Below are 13,323 nucleotides of genomic sequence, written 5' to 3' on the forward strand. Positions count from 1 at the left end.
CTGCCCCCAAGCGAGGGCAACTGGAAATCAACCAAGGAGGCCTGTGATGAGAGGAGCGGCGTTGACAGTGGAAGAAAACGATGGAAGCGATAATGAGTCGGCAAAAGATTTGTCCCTGCACTAAGTGGCTTAGCCCAGGGACCGTTTAAGGATTTTTTTAAGATGTGTATTTCTGGTTTTTCGGTATCAGAGGAGGAAATGGATGGAAATCAACTTGTAGTAACTTGTTCGATTTCACAGAATAAAAATTCGTTTATACCTACCTACGCCCTTATTGATACCGGAGCATCAGGATATGCTTTTATTGATGAATCCTTTGCACGCCACAACAATCTTACAATGACCCCCCTTAAAATACCTCGCCATGTAGACGTTATAGACGGAAGGCCTATTAAGTCAGGAAAAATTACCCATATTGTCGATGTCTCGTTAGACATTCATGGTCATCGGGAAACGGCGCCATGTTTTGTAACGAAGTTAGGACACTATCCGATTGTGATGGGGATACCTTGGATGCGACGACATGATGTTACGATTCGACCAAAAGAAAATCTACTTGTTTTTGACTCTCGAAGCTGTTGTCAACACTGTTCACTCAGTGGAACTGCAGTTATTGTTCATGGTATCTCAATCCCCTTACCGGAACACCATACAGTCATCGTTTCAGCAACCGAGAAATCCACTATCGATATCGAACAATTAGTACCGAAAGAATTTCACCATCGTCTTCACATGTTTAAAGAATATGATGCTTCAATTCTCCCACCACATCGACCATCCCATGACATCGAGATAGTATTAGAGGAAGGCAAACGACCACCATATGGACCTATATATGGATTATCTCAAATTGAGTTAAAAGCACTACGAGAATATCTTGATGAAAATTTACCCAAAGGATTTATTCGAGCCAGTGAATCACCAGCGGGAGCACCCATACTGTTTGTGAAGAAAAGCGATGGAACCCTTCGACTTTGTGTTGACTATCGAGGCCTAAATGCGATTACAATCAAAAATCGATATCCATTACCATTGTTGAAAGAAACCCTGGCTAAGTTGTCAAGAGCACAATACTACACTAAGTTGGATTTACGATGGGGATATAATCAAATCAGGATAGCGGAAGGAGATGAATGGAAAACAGCATTCCGGACTCGATATGGACATTTCGAATATACAGTAATGCCGTTTGGATTAGCTAATGCCCCTGCCACATTTCAGCATTGGATCAATGATATTCTACGTCCCTACCTCGATCAATTCGTAACAGCATACTTAGACGATATCCTTATCTATTCCGAGACCCTATCAGAACATAAAGAACATATTCAGAAGGTTCTAAAGGTACTTGATGAAAATCATGTTCACCTTAAACCTGAAAAATGTGAATTTATGGTTCAGGAAACAAAATATCTTGGTTTAATCCTTACTCCAAATGGGAATAGAATGGATCCAAAGAAAGTTATCGATGTTTTGGAATGGACTACACCGACAAACCTTCGTGATGTTCAAGTATTCCTAGGATTTGCAAATTTCTACCGACGGTTTATTTTGGGATATTCGAAAATTGTTGCCCCTCTTACAGCCTTGACAAAGAAAAATGTTAAATTTGAATGGACGGATGAAAGGGAGGAAGCATTTCAGACTTTGAAAAAGATGTTTACAACGGCACCGATACTAGCTCATTTTAATCCAGATCGAAAAATTGTGATAGAAACTGATGCATCCGACTATGTTTCAGCAGGAATCCTATCTCAACGTGACAACGAAGGAATCCTACATCCAGTTGCTTTCTTTTCTAAGAAACACTCTCCCGCAGAATGCAACTACGAAATCTATGACAAAGAACTTTTAGCAATTATACGATGTTTTGAAGAATGGCGACATCATCTGGAGGGAGCTCAATTTCCAATTGAAGTTCTTAGCGACCATCGGAATCTTGAGTATTTTATGACAACAAAATTGTTAAATCGTCGACAAGCCCGTTGGTCCGAATTTCTTTCACGCTTCGATTTCGTTATACAATTTCGGCCAGGAAAACAAGGAACAAAACCAGATGCATTGACTAGGAGGTCAGGTGACCTACCTAAAGAGGGGGATGAACGGTTAACGCATCAGAGTCAAGTGATTCTGAAGCGAAAAAATTTGGATACCAAGCTAAGTTTGTTCGCGGGTTCTTTGTCAAATGAATCCGCTGAAGGAGCGTCCACTGTAGAGGAGTTATTTTCAAAAGCTTACCAAGTGGATAGTTTCCCAAACAAGGTCCTCAATATGCTTCGGAATGGCACACGCCACTCAAACAAAATCTCACTTGCTGAATGTATGGAAGATAACAACGGTCGGCTGATTTATCGAGGCATGCTATATGTACCAGACGACGATGACCTTCGACTAAGGCTTTTAAAAGAATATCATGACAAACCATCTGCAGGACATCCGGGTAGAGCGAAGACTCTGGAGCTCCTAAGTCGAGAATATTACTGGCCACAGATGCGGAAGTTTGTCGATCAGTATATTAGGAATTGCAATGTGTGCACCCGTAGCAAGGCATCACACAATGCACCTTATGGAGTACTTCGCCCCATGCCAATTCCCGATGGACCCTGGACAGATGTCTCGATGGACTTTGTGACTGATCTTCCTGAGAGCGATGGGTATAATGCGATTTTGGTCGTGGTGGATAGACTAACCAAAATGCGGCATCTGATACCAACGACAAAGGAGGCGGACTCACAGGAAGTAGCAAGGCTATATATTGATAACGTCTGGAAGCTACATGGATTACCCGACACTATGGTATCCGATCGAGGAACACAGTTCGTCGCGGAATTCTGGAGGTCTCTTTGTGATCGACTGGAAATCTCGCCAAAGTTCTCTACTGCATTCCACCCCCAAACAGATGGACAGACAGAAAGAATCAATGCCATAATGGAACAATACCTCCGAAGCTATGTTTCCTATCAACAAGACGATTGGGTCCGATGGCTACCGATGGCTGAATTTGCAACCAACAACCACATTTCCGAAACAACAAAAGTTTCCCCCTTTTATGCTAATTCGGGAAGAAATCCTAGGATAACATTTGGGCCTTTGGAACATGGTAGAACGAAGGCGGAAGATCAAGCTAATAGCATTGCGCGAGAAATGAAGAATATCATCGACTTCTTACGGAATGAGATGTTTCGGGCACAAAGAATACAGGAAGAATCAGCCAATAGGAATCGGACCCCAGCTCCTCGATACCATTTAGGAGATAAAGTTTTCCTATCGACCCGTCATATTCTAACAAAACGACCTTCCAAGAAATTCGACTGGAAACGTATTGGACCTTATAACGTTAAGCGCATTGTCAATCCCTATGCCTACGAGTTGGAACTTCCCCGGTCAATGAAAATTCATCCAGTATTTCATGTTTCGCTATTGTCACCCGATGCGAATGATCCTTTACCGGGACAACAACAGTTGCCACCACCTCCGGTTGAAATCGAAGGAGAGGAAGAATGGGAGGTCGAGGATATCTTGGATTCGAGGAAACGAAGAGGAAGATTTGAGTATTTGGTACGATATATGGGATATGATGAAGCCTCCTGGCAACCACTATCGGACCTTGAGCATTCACCTGATATCGTTAAACGATTCCATGAGCGTTATCCAGGGAAGCCTAAGCCTACCAGGAGGTAGGCCTTAGAGGGGGGCGTGGTCTGTAACGGCAGCTACGTATTTCGGCTAGGTGATGAACTGAGATGAGGGAAGGAGGTATCGTGCAGTGGAATTAGGATTTGTAATGGGGATTTCTGTTATGTTCTTTGGGTTTCTGTTACGCGAAGGTATTAGTCATCGTTGGATTATGGATGGATATATAAGGGGGCGTTGTCTTGTGCTTTTGTCTGTTTTCCTTTTTCTCTTTCTTCTTTACGCAACCTCTGTATTTTATTCCACGAATACTATTCTTTGTTCGCACTACGTCATAGGGCTCCAACCGGTTTATCATACCAGGTAGAGCCACCCATAGTCCATAGTCAAAGTATACCTTTACGTCTACGTCCACGTCTACGTCACTACCTAGGTTGTATTCCTTGGCACCACAGTCTATCGCCTATAGTCCCCGTGATAGGGTTGTCCTGGTGGCGAAGAAACGGCGGTGGGCAGATGGTAGGGGCTTCGCCTTCGGGGCGGATCCTGGGGCCGGGGCTACGGCTGCCTTGGCCGTCTTCTTTCTGGGGGGGTTGGGTGGGTTAGGAGTGGATCGAACCACTTGTGCATACAGGGGAGTTGCCCTCGGTTGGGCAGGCTTGGCGGGCGGGGTAGGTCTGTGGGGGGCCTAGGGTGTGGGAGGGGGGAGGCTGGTTCTCCCGATGAGGGTGTCCAGTTTTTGAACGATTAGGGGGTCTGAGGGGATGGGAGCAGCTTTGGGGGCTGCGATTGACTCCCTCAGGGAGGTGATGTCGTCTCCTAGTTTGGAGACTGCTTCGGTGAGCTGTTTGTTTTGATGAATAACTCCTAACAAGAGGAGGGTCATCGTTTGACTGTTTTCGCGGTGGTCTCTGTTTCCGATTGTCCTTTCAACCTCAGCAGAGAGGGTGTGGTTGAGCTCTGGAAGGCCAATGGTCTTGTCGAGCGAGCTAAGGTGGTATGCGGAAGTATCGTCTATCAATGTTTTATATCAGTCTAGCGCATGAAATCGTGATTAAACCCCACCTATTCGTGAGCTGAAATGTTAGGCGTCCTGCCTTTAGTTTCGAAAACAGAAAACCTCGCCTATCGGATAGAACATGCGCGTGATTCTCCAGGTGTGATCCTGCATATATCCTGTTTGAGACCCAGGGGTAGCTGCATGCGCTTATTGAAACAGTTCCATCAACAAATCTGCGCGGCACCCAAGCGCCGAGGTGCTGAGCGAGCACATCATGCACTATCACTCGCGGTTGCTTTGAAAACATAACTATTTGTTGTTATTTGTTGACTCATTAATTGTATGCAGCCCTCTAAGGCTATGACAAAAATATAACTGTTTCGTGACAAGAAGTTATATTTACAGGCTGAAAATAGGAATCTGTATGTAATATGGTAAAGCTTGAAAAAAAGAAACATGAAGAGTAGTGGTGTTTTATGAAAGAACATTGGAAAGAATATTAGTTAAGGGATGTATCCTTGGAATTTTACCATGGAAAAAAATGACATGGTACCAAATGAGTCCTCTCCCACTATGACTGTCCGATATCACGTCTAAAAGATGTATGGATGTGCTGGGGAGCTTTGATGCCAAAGAGTATTGATATATGGGGTGCGGAATTCGACTAATAACCAATCAGCTCAAGCAACTCATATCGAAAGGTCAATTGATACATACCTAGAAGCCCTAATTCGCACTCACCAGCGTATACCGTGACCTCACCGTAGTCCCCAACACCAAACCAAACACCTCCTGCTCCACTGAATCCGCTCCCCCACTCCTGCGTGCAGCATTCAACTCCATCTGCTTGCATAACCACTCGATGTCCCTGCTCGTTCTATCCATATCCTGCCTGACCATGACAATGTACTTCTCGACATTTTGTAAGTCCCTTCTGTAGAGAATTCTCGTGAAGGCCTTCTTGCTCAGGCGCAGCTTCTCGTCCTCAAATGTGTCGACGAGTAGGTCGAAGCGCAGACGGATATGCGTGAGTGAGTTGCGTGATTTTGTCTGGTCTGAGTCCACGGCGCGGAGCTCTGTGAGGAGCGTACTGAGGCCGCGGTGCGTTGACGAGAGCACGCGGTTAGCGGGGAAGAGGCGTATGGGCATTTTCGTTTGGGGTGAGGTATGATGTAGGGTAGTTGTAGAGAGGGAACGCTGGAGATTCTGTGTCTTGGAGGAGGGGGAGGGGAGGTTGGACGTTGAGGTTGGAGACATTGCGGTAGAGGTCAAGATACAGCCCGACTCAATTGTCACGGTGATCTTCTGAACTGGAGGGGGTGAACTGGCAATGCAATGGATGGAGAGGAGAGACGTGGAGACGTGAACGGCGGCCCAATGACGTCCGCTCCACCAATGCCGTAATCAGTAATCAGTGGGAGGGATGAAACCGTTAGCCCCGGGTGAAGCCGCCCGGGCCCAGAGAATCAGAAACGAGCGCAGATGCGCTAGAAAGCCACGCTAGATAACGACGTGTCACTTCCCATATACCCTATTATTCATCATCATCATGGGTGATCACTCGATCGATATCTAAACATAAATTGAATTCGATATTCGATTCTTTCTTACTGAAAGCCAATTCCCCTCCTTGTGGGGTTGCGGTAGACTCTTTGGCTACTGATATCAATAGTGGCTGGCTGTGGCGTAAACACGGGGCCAAAGGTGCGTAACTCTCGCGCCAGTGGGACGAGAGACACTGAAATAGAGTTTGGGCTGAATGGCCCGTGCTTTCCTTGGCGTCTGCTGCATTCCCACAATGCAAATGCATATGTGCGGCACACGGGGAGCTGAGAATGTTGACTTTGGTGGTACTGCTATTTTTAGTGTCGTTGTACTGTGTATCATGGTTGACTCTGGATTTGAGAGTATGAGCAGAATTAACGCCGCGTCATTACATGTAGTATACAGGCCTAGCCGCATCCTCGCTTCTTTACCGTGTACTTAAGTGTACGCGCATATATAAGCTGTGGGAGTAACATAATCCACACCACAAGGGAGAATACTTAAATACATGTATACATATATATACATGTGCGTACATGTACTTACATAAGACGCCCCATAAAATCTACATTAAAGCCGGTGCCGGTTCCGCATACAGCCCAACAGCGAATACATGGTAAAAGTTCCACCGATCTAGCTCTCTGGTAATAATGCAAATTTCATCTGTAGTAAATTGTATAGCCTATATGCATGTAGCTATAACTCTCTATACCGTTTAATTGACTGCAGAGGAGAATATATATATTCAACACCGAGCTCTAGAGTTTTCGTAGCGTATGAGCACTGCCGGACTTTAGAGCTTTATAACACCGGTAGTGTAGTGAATTCAGTTTATACATACATGTACCCGTGGCCACGCCCACAGAAGTAGCACCGACTCCCCCCCCCCCTTCCCCCATGCTCTCAAATCCGCTGATATAGCATATCCGAGTAGCTGCCAAACCGCAAGCAAAGCACGATTGATTGAAAAGTATATAAGCTAGCATTCGACTCTCATTCTCCTCTTCCTCTCCTTAACATTCATCCTAACAATCTACCTCTCAATCAGTATCATCCCACCTAGAGTACTCGGATACTTAGCACTATCAGCCTTCATTTACAACCTGCACGTTCAGAAATCATTTTATCATCGATTTCCATCTTATCATCGATTTCCGTCTAATTTCTCTCATTAGTCTACATATTAAACCTCTCCCTTTGCTTCCCTTCATTACATCAAATCTACTTGCCCTCATTACCTCACATCCATCACTTTACCTACACGTACACAGTACTGCATCACTCACTCACTCACAAAGCATCTACACGAACTACCCCCTCGTATCATACAATGGACCGTTATCTTCCTAATAGAAAGGCCCTAGATGATATCGTTCTAGAGCTAGAAATAGTGGCCGGAGCTCTTAGGAGCTTCAAGACACTTGAAATCACCGACATGGAAGCTCTTAAGGAAGAACGTATCAATCTTTTGATCGTTCGTACGCAAATCATGTCCACGGAACTGAACTTCAGAAGAGAACGCAATAAAATGAATAGGTTTTGGTTTCTCAAGTTGATTTTCGGCAATGAAATCTCTGAAATTTCCCTAAGACTTCTTTCGGCTCGCGCTGAAGCCGAACGAGTCGAAGGATACTTTGAGTCTAAATTCAGGGAAATAAGGGGTAGGATCAGGACTCCTAGCGAGATATTGATGGAAGATGATTAAATGATATATCTTTTTTTATGTCCAACTCAGATGCCTTAGAGGCCTCAGCTAAAGATAAAACTAAACACTCGCGAGAGTAACATTTTCGTTAAATATAAGCTCATGATACCGGCCGGTTAGTCTTCCCACCCCCACTCTCTACTCGTTTGTTTCAAAGAAGCTCACTCATAGATTGCGTATAGGAAACAATCCTGCATACTTCTTTTCTTTAAAAGGTCGCTACTTTATACTGTTTCGATTTTCCTTCCAAATATTTCCTTTCATTTATCCACGGTAGGTACCAATGATCTATCTCTCAAGATTACTTCCATCATAAACTATCACTCGCTAACAAATACCACTTTACAAAGGGCTCTTCCTTTAGGGTACTCGGACTTTAACAAATGGCTTTGAATAACTACCTCAATCGACGGATATAAAGAGCTTGAAAGTGCATGTATTGTACATTCATCTTGCTTCGTTACGTGAGGTGGTATCGAGAAGTGGTGGAACTTTAGTGGCTTGGCATTGTCAATGATCATTGGTGAATGATTTCGGTTGGCAACGGTATATGACGGGTCGGGATGGTATACTTTTTTAGTACTGGAGTTATTTGGGTTTTCTTCTTCTTTCATATATATCCGTATGGATATAGGCTTTTTTTTTCTCAAAGGTATCAAAATGGATACTTGATGGATATATATTATAGCTACAAATTGACACTCCGGCATTGCCGAGTGGGAGAGACTGGACTGGCGTGTTATCATGATTTATATGATAATTTATAGCTTTCAATACACTCACGATTCTGAGCATTCGCCTTTACGAACTATTTTGTGACTCGTACCCGCAACATTTTCTTCCTTCGTAGCAACCGATCACCGTATATACTCGCTCACCGCACGATGCGGCTCCCCGAATGAAAGTTACAACTGCGAGTAAACCTACTGTGGTGCCCCGACTTCTTCATCCGCTAGCCTTAGGCAACGAACATGAAAACAAGCATGCACCTACTCCACGAACGCTACCCGACCAATCTAACTACCACCCAGCGAGCAGCAACCAACGTCGTCACAACGACGTATGCCAATTCACTCACGGCCCCGAAACCTCTACCTTATGCTTCTCTCGTCTAGAACCGCATCTCTCAACATCAACATACACATTAGCCCCAACTAAAAATATCACAGTCCACGCTGCAGCGTGAGGTGAGCGTAAAGACGCCTTGGCCACTTCAACATCAATAGGCGTGAGCTTCAGGCTTTCTTGTGTTGTGTACTGCTATCTGTTTTGTTTCTCTTACTGATCTCAAGCTGCTAGGATTCCGGTGGAGTAACGAACTAGGCGGCGAAAAATGGGTCCCAGCAACGATCACGTCTCATGAAGTTACCGATATATTGAGAATGGTGCACGAGCGTACCTACGTTTGGCGGAGTTCGTTTCAGTCTTGTTGGCTACGAAGCTTCCGGATTGTTACTCGGGCATTAAAATAGATTAAGGCAGTAAAAAATTGTAGTAGTGATGGTGGTGGCTAAGGCTATACTTTGGTAATTCCCCTCTACTTTTTCTGCCCGGACGGGGTTTTGCATGGCTTTAAGTTGTTTGGGGATGAAGGTCAAAAGAGTCCGACTAATACATGAATGTGGTGCAGGAGCCTACCGAGTATCCATCGTGGAATCCACCGTCTTTCTCAAAAGGCGTTGAAACTTAGGTTCGATGTGGGATGATGTAAAGAATTATTTCCCAAATTATTATATCTATTTGGCTCGTTCAGAAAGTGAGCAGGTCTCACCAAGTACGGCGATGGTGAACTGAGTACCCATGTTTGCAAAAGAGCTATTCACCGGAGGGTCACATTGGCAACATTGGAGCAAGTTTGTATGAATCCCTCATGATTTTATATCACCGCCTTAGCTTTTTTCAAGAGACTAATCTCCCTATTAGAAGGTATTAAAAAAAACATGAGGGTTCAGTGGAATCATAAAACATCACTCGCACCACAGAATTCCGAGGACTATTCACCTTACGCCAGAGATAAATGAAGTGGGCACAAATAATCGGTCTGGGTTACACTAGCCGCATATTTCAGGCATGAAATTTGAATTCTGCGAACTCAGGTTATTGGTATATAGTTAGGTAGAGTTCTCACGATCTTGAGCAGCCTTTAGGAGGGAATTTCCATTAATTGTGACAGAACTATCTTATATGGCTAGCAGCTCTCATTATAATTCGGACTGATCGTCTGAGGCACTTCAGGACATCTAATATCACTCGTGCCTCTGTTGATGTGCGGTTGACACAATGACCCTGTAAGACTTGACCCGGGTCCTTGAAAACACATGCACATACGCTTCCGGTGATGGGTAGATATAATCCGGCCAGGTGCTAATAACGACCCTACCTATAGTAAAACCGCATTTAAAACTTCGATCAATCGAGATACAGCAAAACCTACCATAATTCCACCCCCCACGGTGGCCGAATTTTGCTGGAATTATCGGAGGGATGGAATTTAGAGAGAGGTATTTGTTAGCAAACCACAGGTTTTGCTCCCTCCGAACACTGGAAGTTTGGTAGGGATGGGATTTCGAGAGGGTGGAATTATGATAGGTTTCTCTGTATATCTTTTGTGTTATGGGTGAAAGGTGTTGAGTTGAACCTCCTGCGGGACTGCTTGAAGCGGTCAGAGCAGTTTTCCTTGAGACGCCTCTGCCTTTCGAAGGGACGCCCCCTGCTCGAGGTAATCGGCGCCCTCGAAGCGGATATAGTTGTTGATTATAATTGGATGGATGGGAAATGTTATCTTCACTCTAAAGAGTCTATCGAAGGTTACCATCCACAGATAGGGAGAAGATCTATCTTCGATAGGCAGGTATGATAATTACCCGGGCTTGGGCTCATAGTCGAGATATTGAGTAATCATAAGACATCCAACGAAATATATTAATAAATGTATTTACTAATGGTGAACTGTTACCTTAGAAGTCTACTTACACGGGCAAGAGGTCTCACGCTCATTATGTCTCGAACTACCTCAAGGCGATACCTCGAGGGGGTAATACAGGACATACTCACGACAGGCATGAAGTACCCGAATATGCAGCTGCAAGTTTTTGGTGTATTTTTGACTTCTACTCCAATGGAAATTGCAGATTAGGACGTGCATTTTCGGGTACTTGTTACCTGCTGCGAGTACTCGTGGGTTGACTGTATCAACATGCTGCGGATTTGAGTTCTCAGGTATATACGGGATCACATGTGATGTCTAGAAAACCCGTCGGGCCAATGGAGAGAAAGTTCAACCCAACCCACCCTCAAAAAAAGACGGTGTTATGCACTCCACAGGGTATATTCCAAGGTCAATGATCCAAACCTCATCTTCCGGTGTTTCAACCCACAGTAAAAGCTTTTCACTGTGCCTCATCACAGATCTTCCATGATAGAGCGGAATATCGCCTATCGCCTGTTGCACCCTAAGACATTCTCGGGGTACACAAGAAAAGATTGATCTGATTCATTCTTTGATTATGCACTTGCACTTCTATATGCAACCGACACGGTTCAAAAGGAAAAATCGGAGCTGAAATTATCAGTTGCTTTTTCCCCACGTCAAGAACCAGCAAGAACGAGAGGAAGATGTAAATCACAGCTGGAGCGTGGGACTCGTTTCAAGTGGGTAATTGAAAAAAACGGAAGGGCAGGTAGGTAAAGTACATCCCCCCTATGTTGTGGGCAATCATTCCCAACGGAATGTAAATGAGGAAACCCCTATGTATCCCGAATACTCTGAAAAGAACACCCCGTAAATGAATGACACGGACTATTTACTATATTTGTGTTGTAGAGTTGGCCTCCCTAAGGTCCAGCTTTGCGCGGTATGAAATGATTTCTTGTGAAAAATCATGTCTTCCTCACCTCACATCTCACCACTTCTCTCCTTGGATTTACGTTCTGTGCCGCAGTAGTCGACATATATGTCGCAATGGCGCCGGCAGTGCCAGTGGCAGCAGGGCTTCGGTTATCGGCTGTTACAGTTCGGTAAAAGAGACAAAGAAAGCCCCATGTGATTCTTGGGCTTCTCGGGGATCTCGGTCAAGTTTTGTCGCCTTGACCACTCGCAGGTCAGTTCTCTTGCTCTAGCGAGACAAATCCAGGGTTAGGTTTGCGTAAGCTGTGAGACTTCTTTCCCTTGCCAAGTGGAAGGGTTATCGATAACCACTCCACGACATGGGCGGGCCGGGCGCATTTGTTGGGGATCGGCAAGGATCGAGAGTTGGAACGGCCAGTTGCGAACAGGGGTCAAACCTTATCTGCAATCTTTTTCTGGGGTTAGTTATCGTTTAGAGCCGCACCGACAGCCAAGGGTGGAGAAATTTGTGAAGAAACCTTTGTCATAGAGCTGATGAGGGCGTTGGAAGAAAGAAATGTCATCACTGGTGAGCATAAGCATCTAGAGAAGTTGCGATCTGGTCACTTGGATCCCATCGCCTTTTCATCATCCTTCAAACGAAGTAGGATTTGCTTAACAGCCCTCAATTAAGTCAGTTAAACTCGCAGAAGTGAACTGTGCATGTGCCGCACCTCAACAAATTCTGAAGAAGGCTAAAGCAAGTACTTGCTGCATCCCACCGAAACCAGGACCTCCCTAGTTAGATCAACTCTGCTTGGCTGGGGTCAGCAGAAAGTGCATAAAATCGGTTGGACGACAATGGTCCCGACATGCTGTCCCTGCATACTGCATAAAGATCTAGAAAATTTTTGGGAGGCAACTTTTGTTCTCTTTTTTTTGATATGTGTGCGGGCGTGCGAGAATCATTTTCCTTTTGATGATGAGAGCCTTCGGCAAAGCCTACTGTAAGTTGAAGTTGAAATGATGTGCGTTTCGGGCGATTTAGGAGAAAGAGCTCTGTCGCTGAATCTGGTAAGACGAACCAGCAGATGTTCAGGGAAAACCCTCTTTTCGTAAGCTGATTATTACCCTATGGTGTGTGAAAACAAGGCATGTAAACAGATTGGGTTGGAAACTCCCTTACCTTTTGAGTCTCGATGATAGGTATTGATCATTCCTAGGAGAAAGGTCTCTAGGCGAGAGGGACCCCGGTAGATTCTAGCAACTGAGAGTGTGCCTGGCTTCCCCTCATACGCGCTCTGTGCCAATCACAGTTACATCTCTACTCTGCGAGTAGAACACGGACCACAGGCCAGGCAAGAAAAAAAAAACGCGTACTAAGCTAGGGTGGGTTCTGGACAGCCAACTGTCAACAATTTGCCTCTCTGTCTCCTTTTTTTTTTTTTTTTTTTTCCCTCTTTTTGGGCCCTCTTTTAGTACCTACCCTCCCCCGACAACTTCTCTTCTTCTTCCTTCCCTCTTTGTGCTGCTCATTCGACTCCACCGCTGAGTTTTCTGTTATCCATCAAACTTGCCCACCAATCGATACAATTTCTCGTTCACTATAAAATC

The 13,323-nt window shown here is 44.8% G+C and overlaps 3 protein-coding genes across 3 annotated transcripts; 2 read left to right on the forward strand and 1 right to left on the reverse strand.

The window, feature by feature from the left end:
• Window positions 1–198: 198 nt before the first annotated feature.
• Window positions 199–3,681, forward strand: H6S33_010366 (uncharacterized protein; the record flags this gene model as incomplete). The annotated part of the gene is made up of 1 exon (XM_044841743.1): window positions 199–3,681. The coding sequence occupies one exon, from the start codon at window positions 199–201 to the stop codon at window positions 3,679–3,681; it is 3,483 nt and encodes a 1,160-aa protein (XP_044697509.1).
• Window positions 3,682–5,359: 1,678 nt separating this feature from the next.
• Window positions 5,360–5,782, reverse strand: H6S33_010367 (uncharacterized protein; the record flags this gene model as incomplete). Its single annotated transcript, XM_044841744.1, has 1 exon — window positions 5,360–5,782. One exon carries the CDS (start codon window positions 5,780–5,782, stop codon window positions 5,360–5,362), a length of 423 nt encoding a protein of 140 aa, XP_044697510.1.
• Window positions 5,783–7,508: 1,726 nt separating this feature from the next.
• H6S33_010368 (uncharacterized protein) lies at window positions 7,509–7,883 on the forward strand (the record flags this gene model as incomplete). The annotated part of the gene is made up of 1 exon (XM_044841745.1): window positions 7,509–7,883. The coding sequence occupies one exon, from the start codon at window positions 7,509–7,511 to the stop codon at window positions 7,881–7,883; it is 375 nt and encodes a 124-aa protein (XP_044697511.1).
• Between the last annotated feature and the right edge of the window lie 5,440 nt (window positions 7,884–13,323).

Source organism: Morchella sextelata (genome assembly GCF_020137385.1).
Source record: "Morchella sextelata strain SCLS chromosome Unknown scls_4, whole genome shotgun sequence".
NCBI lineage: Eukaryota > Fungi > Ascomycota > Pezizomycetes > Pezizales > Morchellaceae > Morchella > Morchella sextelata.